The sequence below is a fragment of the Jatropha curcas genome, chromosome 4 (assembly GCF_041381405.1).
Source record: "Jatropha curcas cultivar XTBG-Jc1 chromosome 4, XTBG_Jcur_1.0, whole genome shotgun sequence".
NCBI classification, from domain to species: Eukaryota; Viridiplantae; Streptophyta; class Magnoliopsida; order Malpighiales; family Euphorbiaceae; genus Jatropha; species Jatropha curcas.
The window spans coordinates 25722191-25740585 of record NC_143154.1 but is presented as its reverse complement, the minus strand read 5'-3'; the positions used below and the strand labels follow the sequence as shown (position 1 = coordinate 25740585).

The window sequence follows — 18395 nt, the reverse complement described above, 5'->3', positions numbered from 1 at the left end:
AATAAATTTCAGATTAAAACTTAAACAGGCTAAATGAAAACGATAAATGATTTATTATTACACAATAAATACAGAAGATGACCTAAACAGCATTAGTTAACAAGACAAATTAAGAGAATAAGATAACTCATTAATTGATAAATTGTATAAAATGGTAAATGAAATTTTAATATTTTATGACTTGTCTCAGTTAGTGGCAGAAGTTTGGTGAGTCAAAGTCATTACCGTGTCGGCCATCAATTTTTCTCAATTGGAAGGCTGAATTCAACGTGATTCTTCTTCCTTTCCTACCTTCCTTACAAGTTTCAGTTTACTAGCAAATAAGATTTGTAAGAGGGGGAAAAAAAGAACAGAAAAGAGTTTGCTTTCTAGTTTTGGCTTTTTCAGATCAACATATCTGGAACTCTAAAAGATAAATAGTTATGACAGATGTACTCGTTTCTTCTCTTGTTAGCACAATCTTGACAAACTTGAATGGTCTTTTGGTTGGCGAATCAGCTATTCTTGGTGGCTTGAAGAGCGAGGTTGAGAATCTTGAAAGCACATTAACCACTATCCAAGCTGTGCTCCGTGATGCAGAGGAGAAGCAATGGAAGAGTGAAGCTGTCCAGAATTGGCTTTGGAAGCTCAAGGACGCAGCTTACGGTGCAGATGATGTTCTTGATGAATTTGCAATAGAAGCTCTAAGGAGGAAACTGAAACGGCATCTCAAGAACCGAGTAAGATCTTTCTTTTCTCTTGAGAATCCACTTGTTTTTCATGCAAAAATGGCACATAAATTGAAGAATATTAAGGGAAAGTTAGATGTCATTGCTAGTGAGAAACATAAATTTCACTTAGCAGAGAGACTGCAAGAAATAGAAGATATGAGTGATTTTGATTGGAGACAAACTAGCTCATTAGTAAATGAATCAGAAATTTGTGGAAGAGAGAAGGAGAAAGAGGAGTTCATCAATTTGGTGTTGTCCAATTCGGATGATTTTTCTGTTTATGCATTATGTGGCATGGGAGGACTTGGAAAGACTACACTTGCTCAGTTAGTGTATAATGATAAAAGGGTAGAAAGTCATTTTGGTATGAGAATTTGGGTTTGTGTGTCTGATGATTTTGATATGAAGAGGTTGATAAAAGCCATCATAGAGTCCATTGAAGGTAGCCCTTGTAACAATCAAGAGTTAGATCCCTTACAACGACACCTTCAAGAAAAGTTAAGTGGGAGGAAATATTTGCTTGTGTTGGATGATGTGTGGAATGAGTATCATGAGAAGTGGAAAAAACTGACCAATGCATTAAGGTGTGGAACACAGGGGAGTGCTGTAATAGTAACTACCCGTATGGAAAAAGTTGCTCTTATGATGGCCACGACTGCCGTTCAGGTTCAACACATGAATAGATTGTCTGATGATGATTCTTGGTTGTTGTTTGAGCGGCACGCCTTTGGAATGAGAGATAATAAGGAAGATTATACGCACTTGGAGGCCATTGGGAAAGACATAATCAAGAAATGTGGAGGGGTACCTTTAGCTGTAAAGGCATTGGGAAGCATGATGCTATTTAAAAGAAAAGAAAGCGAGTGGTTAGCTATCAAGGAAAGCAATATTTGGGATATGCCAGACGAAGGAAAAACAGTTTTGCCTGCGTTGAAGTTGAGCTATGATCATTTACTGCCACATTTGAGGCAGTGTTTGTCCTTTTGCTCAGTATTTCCCAAAGATTATGCAATGAAGAAGGATCAATTGGTTAGGTTGTGGATTGCAAATGGCTTTGTTTCTTGTAGAGGACGTATGGATTTGCATGATATGGGCAATGAGATTTTTAATGAACTAGTTTTGAGGTCATTTTTTGAGGACATCAAGGAGGATGAGGATGGAGATATAACATGTAAATTACATGATCTGGTTCATGACCTTGCACAATCAGTTATGAAATACGAGTGTTGTTCTATTGAAACTTATAAAACATTTGAAGTTCCCAAAGTGGTTCGTCACTTGGTTTTTGATACTGGTAGCTATCTGCCACCTAGGAACAAGGACCTCCTCAAAATTCGATCGTTGCTTTCATTTGTGTCTGCTAGTGATGAGTTTCTTACTTCCTTGATTAAACAGAAGTATCTAAGAGCCTTGCGATTGCAAATACCCTACTTAAAAATCTGTATTTCAGTTGATAAATTGAAACATTTAAGATACTTAGATTTTACTTACAGTAGGATTATATCTTTACCCGAGTCTATAACCTCCCTCCAAAAGCTTCAGACATTAGATCTCCGTTACTGTCATAATCTCTCTAAACTGCCAAATGGTTTGAAGCACATGAAAGATCTCATATATCTTGACATCACTTGTTGTGATAAGCTTACCTGTATCCCTGCCGGAATAGGACAACTGACGTCTGCGAAAGCTTAGCATGTTCATTGCAAATACCCTACAGCAGTCCAATGCCTGATCCAATGTTTATTTCGGTTTAGGCCCTTAAGTTTCTGTAATTTCGGATTAGGCCCCTAAGTTTCTGTAACTTCAGATTAGGCCCCTAAGTTTCTGTAACTTCAGATTAGGCTCCTTAATTTTCTGTAACTTCAGATTAGGCCCCTAATTTCCTGTTTTCTTTCGTCTAGACCCATGGATATATATTTAATTAAATTAGATCCCGAACTTTATTTATTCAAATTTATTTAGTCCAATTTTATAACTTAGTCTCTAATTTAGTGACTTAAAGACTAGATTATAATTTTTTTTTTTGACTAAATAATTTTAGATTATTAAATATTTAGACAATCAATTCATTTAATTGCAATTGTTTTGTTTTAATTACAATTAAATGATTTAATTTGTCGACTTGAGATTAAATTTTGGAGTGATTAAGTCCCTATTGTGTTTGATATTTGTTAAAATAAATTGATTTGATCAATAAGTCACCAAAGTGACCTCTATTGCTTGAATTGATTTATTTTAGAATATTAGACAGGTGTATTAGAATTCGTTGCGGATAGTTAATCGGCCCAAAGGAAGGTTGCTATCTGGCTGAGTTTTGAATACATGTTGGCAATAAGTATGTGATAATTGTTTGATTATTTTCATGACAATGATATATCGGCCCAAAGGAAGATTTATTATTTGTCAGGACTATGTTATCAATATTTGATTGCTGCGTTGAGATACTAATTACAAGTTAATGTTTTACATCCAAAGATGAGAATATTAATGTTGTGTCTGTATCTTATTTCCATTTTTTTTAATCTCTACTTATGTGAATTGTTTCATTTGTGGATTGTGAGCTTATACTTATCTATTTGTTTATTTTCTCTAATGTCAGCTAACATGTCATTTAATCCTGATTGTGTCCCTAAACTTGAGGGATCAAATTTTGAGTCTTGGAAATCAGATATTATGATCTTTCTGGGCTGTATGGATTTGGATCTTGCATTCAGGATGGACGAACCTGCTCCTCTTACTGATACGAGCAGTGATGTTCAAAGGGTTCAGTATGAGAAGTGGGAGCGTTCTAATTGCTTAGGTCTAATGATCATGCAGAAAGGAGTCCCAGAACATGTTCGAGACTCTGTCTCAGCTGAAAAGAACAATGCTCAAAACTATCTTGCCGAGCTGGAGAGGGCTTATGTCAAGAATGACAAAGCCGAAGTGGGAACACTTTTAGGAAAATTAACCTCCATGAAGTTTGCTGGCAATGGTGGTGTTCGGGAGCATATTCTTAGCATGTCTCAGATTTCAAAGAGACTGAAGGCGCTGGGTATGGCTTTACCAGATGACCTTTTAGTCCATATGGTTATGAATTCTCTTCCTTCTCAGTATGGACAAATTAGGACTTCCTATAATTGTCAGCCGAATAAATGGACTCTTAACGAGCTCATTTCTCATTGTGTTGATGAGGAGGAAAAGATGAATTCTAACAAAAGAGAGAGTGCTCATTTTGTTTCTTCAGCTGGGAAGGGCAAGAACAAGAAAAGAAAGAGGCCTTTTGCAAAGACTGTTGAAAAGGCTATTGAGAAACCTGCTGCTGCTACTGCTGTAGATCCAGTACAAAAGAAGCCTTATGTGCCAAAATGCTTCTTTTGTGGAAAGACGGATCACTTGAGAAAGGACTGTCCTAAATTTGCTATTTGGCTTGCAAAGAGGGGTAAGTACCTTGTTTTAGTCTGTTGTGAAGTTAATTTAACTTCAGCTCCTAAAAACACTTATTGGATGGACTCTGGTGCTACCGCTCATATAAGTGTTTCATTGCAGGGCTGCCTCAACTACAGAAAGCCAACTGACGGTGAAAGATACGTCTATGTGGGAAATGGCGATCTGGTTGAAGTAGAGGCAATTGGACATTTTAGATTATGTTTAAGTACTGGCTATTTTTTGGATCTTATAGATACTTTTGTTATTCCCTCTTTTAGAAGGAATTTGATTTCTGTTTCCTTTTTGGACAAATCTGGTTTTCATTGTTCTTTTGGAGACAGTATATTCACTTTATCTATGAATTCAAAAGTTTTGGGTACTGGTTGCTTGAATGAATGTGATAATCTATATATGTTAGACGTTGATACTAGTTATCATGAATCCCTGCATGTTACTACAATAGGTACCAAAAGAAAGTTGAATATTGATAACTCAGCTGTACTTTGGCATAGACGTTTGGGTCATGTATCCAAATCAAGAATTGAGCGTCTTGTTTCTGATGGTTTCTTAGATACACTTGATTACACAGGTTTGGATTCTTGTATTGAGTGTATTAAAGGAAAACAGACTAAACAAAAGAGACTAGGTGCCATTCGGTCATCCAATGTTTTAGAACTGATTCATACAGATATTTGCGGTCCATTCCATATTGCAGCTAGAAATGGCCAAAGATATTTTATATCATTCATTGATGACTATTCTCGTTATGGTTACTTATATCTCATTCATGAAAAATCTGAGTCTTTGGACGTGTTCAAATCTTATAAAGCCGAAGTTGAAAATCAACTAGGAAAGAAGATTAAATCTGTTCGATCTGACCGTGGTGGTGAATATTATGGTAAATATGACGGTTCAGGCGAACAACGTCCAGGACCTTTTGCGCTTTTCCTACAGGAATGTGGAATTGTCCCTCAATATACAATGCCTGGTACACCCAGCATGAATGGTGTATCTGAGAGACGTAATAGGACTCTTATGGATATGGTAAGGAGTATGATTAGTCATTCTACTTTACCAGAGTCTCTGTGGGGTGAAGCGTTAAAGACAGCAGCTTATCTTCTCAATAGGATTCCATCTAAAGCAGTTGCTAAAACACCTTATGAACTTTGGACTGGACGTAAGCCTAGTCTAAAGCATCTTCATGTTTGGGGATGTCCAGCTGAAGCAAGGCCTTACAAGCCGAATGAAACAAAACTGGACTCCAAAACTATCAGCAGCTACTTTGTTGGATATTCTGAGCGGTCTAGGGGTTACAAGTTTTATAATCCTACTTCCAGAACTTTTTTTGAAACGAGAATTGCAACATTTTTTGAGGATGTTGATTTTGGAGGGAGAAATAAAGAAAGAAACATTGTCTTTGAAGAGGAACCAAGTAAGGATGATTCGGTTCTCATTCCTTTTGTTGTTTCTGATAGCGTACAGACTCCAGTTGCTCCTGTAACTATTCAAGATCCAATTCAAGACAATGCTATTCTTCCTCAAGAACAAATTCAACAACCTCAAGAATTAGAGCCTGTTCAAATGCCTTTGAGGAGATCTACTAGGGAGAGAAGAAGTGCTATTCCAGATGATTATATAGTGTTTCTTCAGGAACATGAGGATACTGTAGACATGATAGATGATGATCCAGTTAGTTTCTATCATGCCATGCAGAGTTCTGACTCTCATAAGTGGATTGAGGCAATGAACGAAGAGTATAAGTCTATGCAAGACAATCAAGTTTGGGATCTTGTTCAATTACCTGAAGGAAAGAAACCCATTGGTTGCAAATGGATATTTAAAACCAAAAGGGATTCTCAAGGTAATGTGGAAAGATATAAAGCACGTCTTGTAGCAAAAGGCTTTACTCAAAAGGAAGGGATTGACTATAAAGAAACCTTCTCTCCAGTTTCTTCGAAGGATTCTTTTAGGACAATCATGGCCTTAGTTGCAAATCTTGATCTTGAGCTTCATCAAATGGATGTTAAGACTGCGTTTCTCAATGGCGACATTGATGAAACAATATATATGGTGCAACCAGAAAATTTTGTAATTGGAGATCCAAAACATCTGGTATGCAAATTAAAGAAATCCATTTATGGACTCAAGCAAGCTTCTCGTCAATGGTACTTTAAGTTCAACCAAGTAATTGTCTCGTTTGGCTTTGAGGCAAATGCTGTTGAAAATTGTGTGTACCATAAGTTCAGTGGGAGTAGGTTTATCTTTTTGGTCTTATATGTGGATGACATACTTCTTGCTACTAATTGTAAAGTCTTGCTGCATGAAACCAAAGTTTTTCTTTCAAAGCATTTTGAGATGAAAGATTTAGGTGAAGCTTCTTTTGTTTTAGGGATTCAGATACATCGAGACCGTTCTCGAGGTATTCTTGGATTATCACAAAAGAGCTATATTGATAAAGTGCTCAAGAGATTTGGTATGCAGAATTCTAGACCATTGGATACCCCTATTGTAAAAGGTGATAAATTTAGTAATCAACAATGTCCAAAGAGTGAACTTGAAATTCAGGAAATGCAAAAGGTTCCTTATGCGTCAGCTGTAGGAAGTCTTATGTATGTTCAAGTTTGTACTCGTCCAGACATTTCTTTTATAGTTGGCATGTTAGGTAGATATCTTAGCAATCCAGGAATGGATCATTGGAAAGCAGCCAAAAGAGTCATGAGATATCTTCAGAGGACTAAGGGACATATGCTCACATATAGGAGATCAGATCAGCTTGAGATCATTGGGTATACTGATTCTGATTTTGCTGGATGCCAAGACAGTAGAAAATCCACATCTGGCTACGTTTTTCTATTGGCTGGCGGTGCTATTTCTTGGAAGAGTGTGAAACAAACTCTAGTAGCAACCTCCACCATGGAAGCTGAATTTGTAGCATCTTATGAGGCATCCAATCAAGCTATTTGGCTGAGAAACCTTGTCACTGGGCTGCGTGTAGTAGGTGGAATAGAAAGACCAATGAAGTTGTATTGTGACAGCAGGTCAGCCGTTTTATTCTCCAACAACAACAGGAGCTCTTCTCGATCAAAACACATTGAGATTAAGTTCTTGGCTGTGAAGGAGAGGGTACAGAGTGGACAGATATCCTTAGAGCATATTGGAACAAACTCTATGATTGCGGATCCGCTTACAAAGGCAGTGATACCAAAAGTTTTCCATGAGCACACCGCTCATATGGGTATCGTTTTGTTTGAGACTGTCTAGTTTTAGTGGGAGTTTGCTCTTTATGTTTGCATTATGTTTTTTGAATGCTCTATTTTGTTTTGGATATGTTTTATTATGAAATTTTGTTGAGTACTCATTTTGGTTGATGGTTACACTCTGTATTATTATTATTGTTTTGCTTGATCTCACTTTTGTTGGTGACCAGTTGGAAACAGACATGATGATCACATTGCATGTAGTTTTCATGCTACACTTCTATAATGAATCTATGTCATTTAGGGGTATTGGTAATATAGTTGATGATGAACTTAGTCATGAAATCTATGGCGAATGTTTCTTCAGCTCTTTATCAATATAACTAATGGACGAGATTGTTTTTGGATACCTTGTATGACTGCGTTTGTTGAGCTCATTTTGGTGTATGTATTTTATTTAACATATGTTCGCCCAAGTGGGAGATTGTTGGATTTAATTTTCTATTGTGGGCTTAATATGTAAAATTAAATATGTACAGCAGTCCAATTGTAAAGTCAATTTCAAATGTGGTCTTGATTGTGAATAATTGACTATTGAGGTATCAACTAATTATAGATATTAAGTGTAGAGACCATTATATAATTCCTATTTCGTTAAAGGACCGAAATAGGAATTGTACTAACCCTACAGGTATATAAAGGTCGTGGTCCCCAGAGGAGTTGAATACGATTCAGTTTTACGTTCCTTTCGTACTGCTTCCGCAAAATCGATTCTTCAATTCTCTGGAAGGCTGCAAACCTAATTCTATACATCAAGATCGACGAACAACGATGTCAGGTACGCAACCTTTTCTTATTCAATCTATTTTGTTGAATCTAGTGGTTTGCACGATCTAGGTTATTATTGAATTATTTGAGATTAATTCTTAACATGCTGGTCAGCAGATTGGGGAACTGAGAAGCTTGAACCTTGATGGCAACTTAAGCATCAAAGATCTTGATAATGTGAAGGATTTAACAGATGCTAAAAGTGCCAACTTGATTTTGAAGAAAAATCTCGAATCCCTAGAGTTCTTTTGGAAAGAAGGCAATGGCAACAACAACTCAATAGAAAAAATTGAAGAGACTTTATGTGGCCTCCAACCACATTCAAATGTAAAGAAGTTGATGATAAAGCGATATGAAGGTTCAAGGTTTCCAAATTGGATGATGGAGTTGCAATTACCAAATCTAGTGGAAATCTCGTTATCGTGTTGTGGTAGATGTGAACATCTTCCACCTCTTGGGAAATTACAGTTTCTTAAGATTCTCCATTTGTACCACATGGATGCTGTGAAGCACATCGATAGTGAGGTATATAAAGATGATGAAAGCGCATTCCCATCTTTGGAGAGCTTGAGTCTTAGTTATATGGATAACTTAGAGGAATGGGCAACGGCTGCTGGAAGAAATATTTTTCCTCGCCTTGGAAAATTATATGTGCGCTACTGCAAGAAGTTATTTGACTTGCCGACCATACCATCCGTCAGAACATTAGAAATTGCGGGAGAAAGTGAACTGTTACTTAGTTCAGTTCAGAATTTCCCTTCTATTACTTCGCTTAAGATAAGTGGCTTTCATAATATGAGATATTTTCCTGCTGGATTCCTACATAATCATACAGTCCTTGAGAACTTAGAGATAGTTTATATGAAGAGTCTGAAGTCGGTTGCAAATGAGTTAGAGAACCTATCTGCTCTTAAAGTCTTGAATCTTGAGCAATGTTATGAACTAAAAAGCTTGCCAGAAGGTCTCTTAAAGCTTAATTCTCTGGAGACAATACATATAAGTGCATGTGGCCTTGTATCTTTCCCAGTCAATGGATTTTGTGGTGTGGCTTCACTTCGGTCATTACGAATCCAATGGTGCGATAAATTTACATCTTTATCTGAGGGAGTGCGATATTTGACTGCACTTCAGGATTTGAATGTATGGATGTGTTCAGAGCTGAATTCATTGCCTAAGAGTATCAGCCATCTCACTGCTCTCCAAAGACTGAGAATTAGTTCGTGTGAGAGATTGTCTTCTTTGCCAAATGAGATAGGATTTCTAACCTCGCTTCAACTCTTGGAGATCTACGGTTGCCCTAATTTGACTTGTTTGCCGCAAGGGGTGCAAAATCTCAAGAGGCTGAGAGATTTGAGTATAATGGATTGTCCAGTTCTTGAGAGAAGGTGCCAGAAAGAAAGAGGAAAAGACTGGCCGAAGATAGCTCACATACCTGACATTCGCATCGGTTATCTCCTTATACAGAGGAGTGCACCTTAATTTCTAAAGGCTCAAGTTTCTACGTTTTGCTTTTGATTATTTCGTTGAGCTAAAGGGTTGTTTTTGAGTGTGTGTCGAGTAATTGTAATTGCACACAATTGTTAGCTAGAAAGCAGTGATGGTATGAATTCTCTTCTGGAAAAAACCAAAAAAATGAAAAAAAAAAAAAAAAAAAAAGAAATTTAATCTTTAAGTTTGTGATGTATTCTGATTTGCAGGTTCTTGATTTCCATTATGACAGGAAAACAGAGGCAATCGCTTATAGCAATCAGAACATTTACCTGTATTTCATTTCTGTTTTATATTTATTCATATTTACATAATATTTTTATAGGTTTTTTCAACGTTCAATTAGCCCATTTATACATTTGATCCGTCACCAAATAAATTGAAATTTTTTAAAATGAAAAACAAATCAAATTAAATAGTGTATATAAATCAAAATTAATTAAATTGATTATTAGCTGTTTTTTTATATACAATTTTAGGCTTATTTTTTGAATGGGCTTCCTAAAAACAATTTCCGATAATTCTTAATTAATTTACTCGTATCATTATATATTGAGTTTTGAGTGAAATACTCAGAAAATATTAATATGATTAAAATTTTATTGATTCTGAACTATTAAAATTCAAAAGTTTAATCCTAATTTCAATTTTAATTTATCAAACATCGATAAAATGATATGGTAAGCCAAATATTTTTATTCTTTTTGAGGAAATGATATACTATATGCCTAGAATTGACTTGTATAATTTGTTCCAATCCAATTCTGGAAGCTCATATATATATATATATATATATATATATATATATATATATATATATATATATATATTTTTTTTTTTTTTTTTTTTTGAGTATGGTTGTATCTGAAATGTTTAACACAAGAACTCAAGTTCATTTGAAACCACTAACTACATATACAACCTACCAACATTCGGTTTCAAATGAAAATTAAGAAATTGAAACCGGTTTGAAGTAAATTGGACGAAAATAGCTAAACCCATGAAAATGAAGCCCCATATCAAATTCTCAGCTCCAATGGAAGGTTTAGTTACAGTTAGACATAACCATAGTTTTCCCAGTTTCGATTTTGAAATCATGAATTTCAATCATAAGAAGAGTGAAATTAAAGTTTAACCACTTTAAGTGATTTATAAGATGATTTTAAAACCATCAGTTTCGATTCTGTTCAGTTTGAAATTAAAATTAGACTATTTTTAAATTTTTTTTAATTTTATAGCTTGAATAAATAATAATACGATTAAATAAAATTAAATCAATTCAATAGAAGTCCTAAAATTTATTTTAAAAAATAAAAATTAAATTGGAATTTCTTTAAAAATATTTTTTTGACCATTTCAAATTAAAACCAACAGCTGCTAGTTTTAAATAAAAACCATTAGGCTTCAATTTCAAAAAAAAAATGAGAAACCGAAATTGAACCTTAACATGGTTTTTATTGCAGTTTGAAATCGAAAACCATTAATCATAATTTAATGTCATTTTTAATTGGTTTGATTTTAATTCAGTTTTAGTTTGAAATCAAACCGTATTCATATCTAGATTTATTTCCGTTAATCTAACCGGTTTCGAGAAAAAAAAAAAAAGAAAAAAAAAAGCAGCCTGATTTAATGCCAATATTTCCAAGTCGTATAATACAAATAGTCAAACCGTTTTACCAAACTTCCTATGTATATATTTCACATTTATGCACTAAATAACGCCATCAATCACGCTATAACCCTCTAAAGTTGTCAACAACCTATTTTGTTGCTACCCTGATTTACTAACCAAAGTACGCCAGCTTCAAAGACGGTCACATTTGAAAATACTCCAAACACCTTGTAATGATTAACGGATAACTTTCCATTTTCTTTTCTTGCATGCCAAACACATTTTTAAAAGAAAGTAAGATTTTAGAATTTGAATTCTTAATTTAATGAATAATTAAATGATTTTGATCCATTACAAGAAACGCAGTCATCAACCTTAAAACGATATTAATTTTATATTTAAATAGAACTATACTAAATTGTTTGAATATGAAACAACATATGATTATAAAGAACGTGCAGTCATCCCAAATACTTAATTAAAAGTTAAAAACTAAATTTTGCGTTTAGTTAAAGCAAGTGTGATGGATATATGCTCATGTATTTATACTTTGGGTTTCAACTACACTGCTCAAATACTTGATAAATACTATAATTACTGTAAGCTAAATGGAATACATATCGAGTACTTAAATTTAATTATTTGAGACAGATTAATAGCCACTTTAAAGTTAAAAGTGCTTTTGCACTTTGCATTGACTTGTCTTTAAGTCTCAATCAATGCCAACAAGTATAGTAGCAGCCAGCTTTTTCATTCTTTTACAAGTTCATATATAAAAGTCCTAGAAAAGTGAAACCATTACAGACTTTCTCTGCTTTTCTCTGAATTTTTCCTGTTGAAAAAATGTTTCCGTTGTTAGCTTTCTTCATATTCCACTATGTCATACCTGCAACTTCTCTAAATGAAGAAGGTGTTGCTCTTCTTTCCTTCAAACAATCAATACAAAACTCCACAGCTCTAAATAACTGGAACTCATCAGACATTAGTCCGTGTCGGTGGTCTGGTGTTCAATGCAGCGATGAAAAGGTCACTTCTATCAGTATTCCAAATAGTAGGCTTTCTGGATTTCTGTCTCTTGATACAGGAAAGTTTACTTCGCTTCGCCATGTTAATCTCAGGAACAACTTCTTCTATGGAAGCTTGCCAGTTGAACTCTTTGCTGCAACAGGTTTAACAAACTTAGTTCTATCAGGAAATTCATTTTCTGGGTTGGTTCCGAATGAGATAGGTAACCTTAAAAACCTGAAAATTCTTGATCTTTCGCAGAATTCTTTTAATGGTTCAATTCCTTCATCTCTTCTACAATGCACCAAACTAAAGCAGCTTTTCCTTAGTCAAAACAAATTTACTGGATCATTACCAGATCGGTTTGCATCAAATTTGGTAATGCTTCAGAAACTGAATCTTTCATTTAACAACTTAACTGGTATGCTTCCAATTGACTTGGGAAATTTGTCAAGCTTGCAAGGAGTGCTTGACCTGTCTCACAATTTTTTCACTGGTTCTATTCCCACAAGCATAGGAAATCTTCCTGAATTAGTCTATATCAATCTTTCTTACAATAATCTAAGCGGTCCTATACCACAAAATGATATTCTAATAAATGCAGGACCAACAGCTTTTATTGGAAACACTCTCCTTTGTGGACTTCCACTGAAAACTCCTTGCCCTCCAGATCCAAAACCCTTGCCTTATGAACCAGCTCATTATCCTCTGAAAAATAAATCCAGCCGAAGCCGCTGTGTCGTGATCACAGTTGTTGCCGGTACAGTATTGGGAGTTGGCCTTCTCAGTGTAATGTTCACCTACTGGTATAAGAAAGTCTACGTATATAAAGGGGGAAACGGTGTACAAGGCAGCAATCTGGAAGAAAAATCAAATGTTCGAAAGGAAATGTTTTGTTTCAGAACAGATGATTTGGAGTCTCTGTCAGAAAATATGGAGCAGTACATATTCGTGCCATTAGATTCTCAGGCTAAATTTGATCTTGAACAACTTCTGAAAGCTTCTGCTTTTCTTCTGGGAAAGAGCAGAGTAGGGATCGTCTATAAAGTTGCTCTTGAAAAGGGACCAACTGTGGCAGTTAGAAGACTAGAAGATAGTGGTTCCCAAAGGTATAGAGAGTTCCAAACTGAAGTGGAAGCAATTGGAAAGATTAGGCATCCAAACATTGTCAGTCTTCTGGCTTATTGCTGGTGTATCAATGAGAAGCTGCTTATTTATGAGTATATTCCCAATGGTGACCTTACCTCTGCAATTCATGGTTAGTTTCCTCAAAACCAAGAAAGTCTTCTTTTTCTTTTTGTTTTGGGTACAGTAGTCAGGTTATGAATCATGGACACTTTAATTTTAGATGCATATCTGTCGTAACACCTGAAACACATGCTCTGTGCTAATGTTTAAGCATAATTGTGTAGGCAATATCTATTTCATATCAATATTGTGTCTAGTGCCTGTGCCTCCTTGGTTGCTCCTCTGTAACTGGTTGACCAGAAAGTCTACATCTTTATGTGTGTTCTCTATTTGACTTCCTTGGGGAGCGATGCTCCATATGATAACACATATTAGTTAATTAACAATGCTTATTCTTAAAATCTTACCAGGAAGAACAGAAATGGCATACTTCAAACCTCTTTCTTGGTCTGTTCGCCTTGGAATAATGAGAGGGTTAGCAAAAGGATTAGCTTTTCTACATGAATTCAGCCCCAAAAGATATGTCCATGGAAACGTCAAGCCCAGCAATATATTGCTTGGGGAGAACTTCGAGCCACAAATCTCTGATTTTGGACTTAGCCGTCTAGCTTACACAACCGAAGAATCACTAGCAACACATTTAGAACATTCGAAAAGCAGCACACCACAACAGGGATCTCCATATGCACTGACGCCTATAAATTCAAGCATAATCATGTCTTACTATGAAGCTCCTGAGGTCTCAAAAGTCTCCAAGCCATCACAGAAATGGGACGTTTATTCTTTTGGAGTTATTTTACTGGAAATGATATCAGGGAAATCACCAGTTATGCAGACAAGTTCATCAGAAATGGGTCTTGTTCAATGGATTCAGCTTAGCACAGAAGTAAAGCCACTTTCTGATGTGTTAGATCCTTTCTTAGTTCATGATTTGGAGAAGAAAGATCAAATAGCTTCAGTGCTTAAGATTGCTCTAGCTTGTGTTCATATGAGCCCTGATAAGCGACCTTCAATGAGGATTGTGAGTGATAGTCTGGAAAGACTGGCGTTATCCAATTGAGGAAGCCACCAGTGATTTCCACCTTCTTTGTATAAAATTTGGCGGTCCCAGTTTTCTTCTGCAATAAAGAGATAAGGGTCAGTTTTTTTTTTTGACATTGAAGAGATAAGGGTCAGTTCTTATTATTTATCCACTGCCAATTTGTTATGTATGTTTCTCTCCTGTAAGATTGGTTTTGGATTTAGAGGGCATTTTGCAATTACCTGTTTTATATATTTGAATCCTAGCTACAGTTTTCTTCATTCTAAATAAACAAATCAGAACAGTTCATTTGATATTTACTTAAAAATGGTTAAGCTCTTTCATTGTCACTAAAATTTCCAAAAATAGCGAGAAGAAAGTTTCAGAAGGACAAATGTAAAGAAACAGAGGATACCTGACTTCTAGTGCTTTTATTTGTGGAACTTAGATGTTTTCAATTAAATTCATAAAGAGAAATCAAAATGTAAAGATGGTTTTGACCAAGAAAGTAGCCCTGCATACTTGAAGCACTAGATAATAAAATCAGTACTAGTCTTTAATTTATTTCCAAAACCTGAACTTAAAAATCACTACTCGTAATTTATAAATGGCATAAAAAAAAATATATTCATTCCTAAGGAATGAGTTTGGTGATCTAGCTTTTGCATCATTAGAAATAAGCCACTATTAGGAGCCTTTAGGTGCAGTAACAGAAGCAGAGAGAGGATCACCTCCCTGACATATCTTATGATGCAAGAATCCAGATTTGATCGAGGCCATTTAAAAGACAACAAAACCAAAGAATAGTAAGTGTGCAGGGACAAAGTTAAGATATCAAAATACATAAAAAAAAACGACATAAAATAAAGATTAGTGAGGCTGCAGTAAAATTGGGAAATTTATAATATGAACAATCAAACAGGCTAAATCCGGAAGTTTTAACCAATAGAACTTTAACTTTTAGGTTTGAAATTGCATAAAACACGTGAAAGGATCCTTAAAACTAAACCTACGGAAAAAAGATTGAGCTAACTGCAAAGAAGAAGTAATAACTATTAGACAAAGTACACAATGACAATTAGTCTGGAAAGGCCTATGAAGATTATAAAACATGTTCCTTTTCACAGTCAAAATGAAATAATAATTAACTCCTAATTATTCAGTTCCAAAAACATTGCAGTAGTGAACTGAATAGAACTTACTCATCAAATCTTTACAATCACAGGCCAAAATCCAGCCTTAGGTCACCATCACAGAGAAAGAAAGTATCATTGCAAGGAATGCAGTGAATTCTCCTAATGCAGAATAAATTGATAAAAATTGCATCCAGCCAACCAAACACTAATGACAAGTTGACCATGCCTTTGAACAATTATGCCACCATATCCATATTTAAACTTGCGCACAAAGAAAGCCACTCAACAAAATAAGGCATAACCATTACTCTCCTTGACCCCATTCCACATTCTGCACCCCTAAAAGTAAAAAGATAACATCACCATCCACACACATAAAAACGAATTTGCCATAAACATTTGAGTTCACTTTCAAAAATTTTCAACAAGATTAAATAACCATCGAATTTCATAAAACAAAAATCATGGACCAGACCAACAGATTTTAGCAAATGGATATCGGAAACTCCATTGGTAGTGATACATCAGGAAATTGTCAGTTTTCAATTGAAGTACATTTAGATTGAATAGAACTTACACATTACTGTTACAAGCACACAGTATTTTACATGACTTTTACAGTATTATCTCAACCTCGTATCAAACAACAATAATAGCAACGAAACTCAGGCAAGGCAAGAAGGGTAAAGAGACCAGACTGTTACTTGTGTTACAAATTGACAACACATGAAACTAACAAAACTGAGAATCCGAGTTCAAACTAACCAAAAAGACGCTCATTTCAAAATTTTTGAATTCATACTATGCTCATTGTTGTTGAGATTCACAGTTGCTGCTTGATGTTGTCTGTATGCAACTGAGCCAAAGACTCTGATATCAAGACAGCTGAGGCTTTGGTCATGGTTTGGCAGTGAGAAGGTAAAGTAGGAGCTGGAGGCTGAGATTTGTATATTTGTTTGCGGGCAGGGTCATCGTCAATTTCATTAGTATAATTAGTGGTTTCTTTGGAAGTAATACCAATGTGCTTAGCTTGGTGATTCATTTGAGGAAGCTCTCCAGGTTGTTGATGATTTTCATTTGGTGGCACACTAACGAGTGAACTTGCCATTGGGAGTGTTCTATAAACTTGTGAGGCTATGTCAGGCACAGGGGAAGCGGCTGTAACCTTGTACGCCACTTGAGTAGAGTTCGCAGAAGAATTAGGATGTGCAGGGGGCCGACTAGCAGCAACACTCACAGGGTTAACCAAACCACTTTGCATAGGCAAACTGTAAGGATGCCCAACAGGCATGGGCACGAAATATATTGGCTGAGTTTGACCAGTCTGGTAATATACTTGCTGCTGAGGCACTGGAGAATTCATCACATAATAAGAAGATACAGGGACCATGCCAGTTCGGTTCTGTGGTAAATAATGTGGGGTAGCTGGATGAACAAATTGCACTTGTGGCTGATCAAATGGCAAAGACAGTGGAAACCCAGAAACATGAACTACTTTATGCATCTCAACCCCAGGAGCAGGATCGAGGATTTTACTTTCTGATTCCAAGGGGACTGTAGAATTTTTATTATCCATTCCAGGAATAGAAGCAATTGGATCTTGATAAGTCCCAGTCAGTGGATGAGAAACAGCAGTAGCTATGCTATTGTCACTGCAACAACAAATTAGACACCCTGTTATACTCACCGCAGGTCAAAACTTAAAGCACAGAACTTTAGCGTACTAATGTCAAGGAAATTACATCAAGGACTCAATATCAAAATCCTTCCTAGAAATGAATCCAATTCAATAAATAAGCTATATTCAAGTGGGTGTGGATGAGTTTCAAATTGCTTCTCTCTCATCCCAAAATTATAACTAGAAACAAAAGCATAAAAACAATTATACGAGCAATAAAAATGTTTTGACAATTATTACCTTGCAAATGATTCTGAAGCAGACAATTTAACCTTGCTATCCAGCATACCAGCTCCATGATCCTCAACTTGACCCTTAGCAGGCAAATTCGACAAAGAAACTGAAGAAGAAGTAGATCCAAAAGATGAACTTGTCTCCAAAACCATTGACTCAGCTCCACAAAGAGCGGTACTCACCTCTCCACCACCGCAACCACCATTATTACCTTCAAATTGCCCTTCCCCTCCAAACCCAACACCTCCTTTCTGCATAATCTTCGCACTCTTTAACACATCTGCAAACCAGCTCTCAGTCTTGGGGTGCCTCAACTCGTTACCGGACAACTCAGAACAGGGATTCAACTGAGTCAGCTCGGGCTGACTGGAAATGGGTTTAATAGGGAAAAGGAATAATCTTATACGGGAAGGAGTAGGAGAGAGGCGGTGGTGCTCATCAAGCATAATAAGAAGATCCTCATCTGTAGAAATAGAAATAAGCGAGTCAAGATCATGGTTAGGAAGCTGGTACTTAAGAGTAAATGGGTTGCTAATATGAAGAGTGGTGGCCAAGTGGGTAACGAGAGAAGAAACTGTAAGATTGCCGGAGGCGATGGGGATGCTAATAATACGGGTATCACCGCCGGCATAGTAGAGGGACTTGTTGTGTGGGCGCGGGATTATGTGCCCTCCATAGCTACACATTAGCCGGAGTTTAGTTGTTGCTGTGGTGGTGGAGGAGCAGGGTGGTGGGTCCATTTGGACGTCGGTGGCGGCAAGATCAGAGATGGAGGCGGGTGGTGGTAGGGTGATGGTGTAGTATAGGAAAGGTTAACATGGCAAGTGGGATTACCTTTTTTTTTAATGGATTGAGCAATTCTAACTTTCCCAACTTGCGGTGTAAGAAGG

The 18395-nt window shown here is 36.1% G+C and overlaps 2 protein-coding genes and 1 pseudogene across 2 annotated transcripts; 2 read left to right on the top strand and 1 right to left on the bottom strand.

Moving 5' to 3' along the window:
* Positions 1-199: 199 nt before the first annotated feature.
* Positions 200-9966, top strand: LOC149497056 (putative disease resistance protein RGA3; annotated as a pseudogene).
* Positions 9967-11961: 1995 nt separating this feature from the next.
* On the top strand, positions 11962-14707 carry LOC149497055 (Leucine-rich repeat protein kinase family protein). Its single transcript, XM_089720138.1, has 2 exons — positions 11962-13506; positions 13847-14707. Exons 1-2 carry the CDS (start codon positions 12087-12089, stop codon positions 14494-14496), a joined length of 2070 nt encoding a protein of 689 aa, XP_089576264.1. The 5' UTR covers positions 11962-12086; the 3' UTR covers positions 14497-14707.
* A 1368-nt stretch (positions 14708-16075) lies between these two features.
* Positions 16076-18395, bottom strand: LOC149497054 (Octicosapeptide/Phox/Bem1p family protein). Its single transcript, XM_089720140.1, has 2 exons — positions 17512-18395; positions 16076-17245 (listed from the first exon to the last, which is right to left on the bottom strand). The coding sequence occupies exons 1-2, from the start codon at positions 18243-18245 to the stop codon at positions 16417-16419; spliced, it is 1563 nt and encodes a 520-aa protein (XP_089576266.1). The 5' UTR covers positions 18246-18395; the 3' UTR covers positions 16076-16416.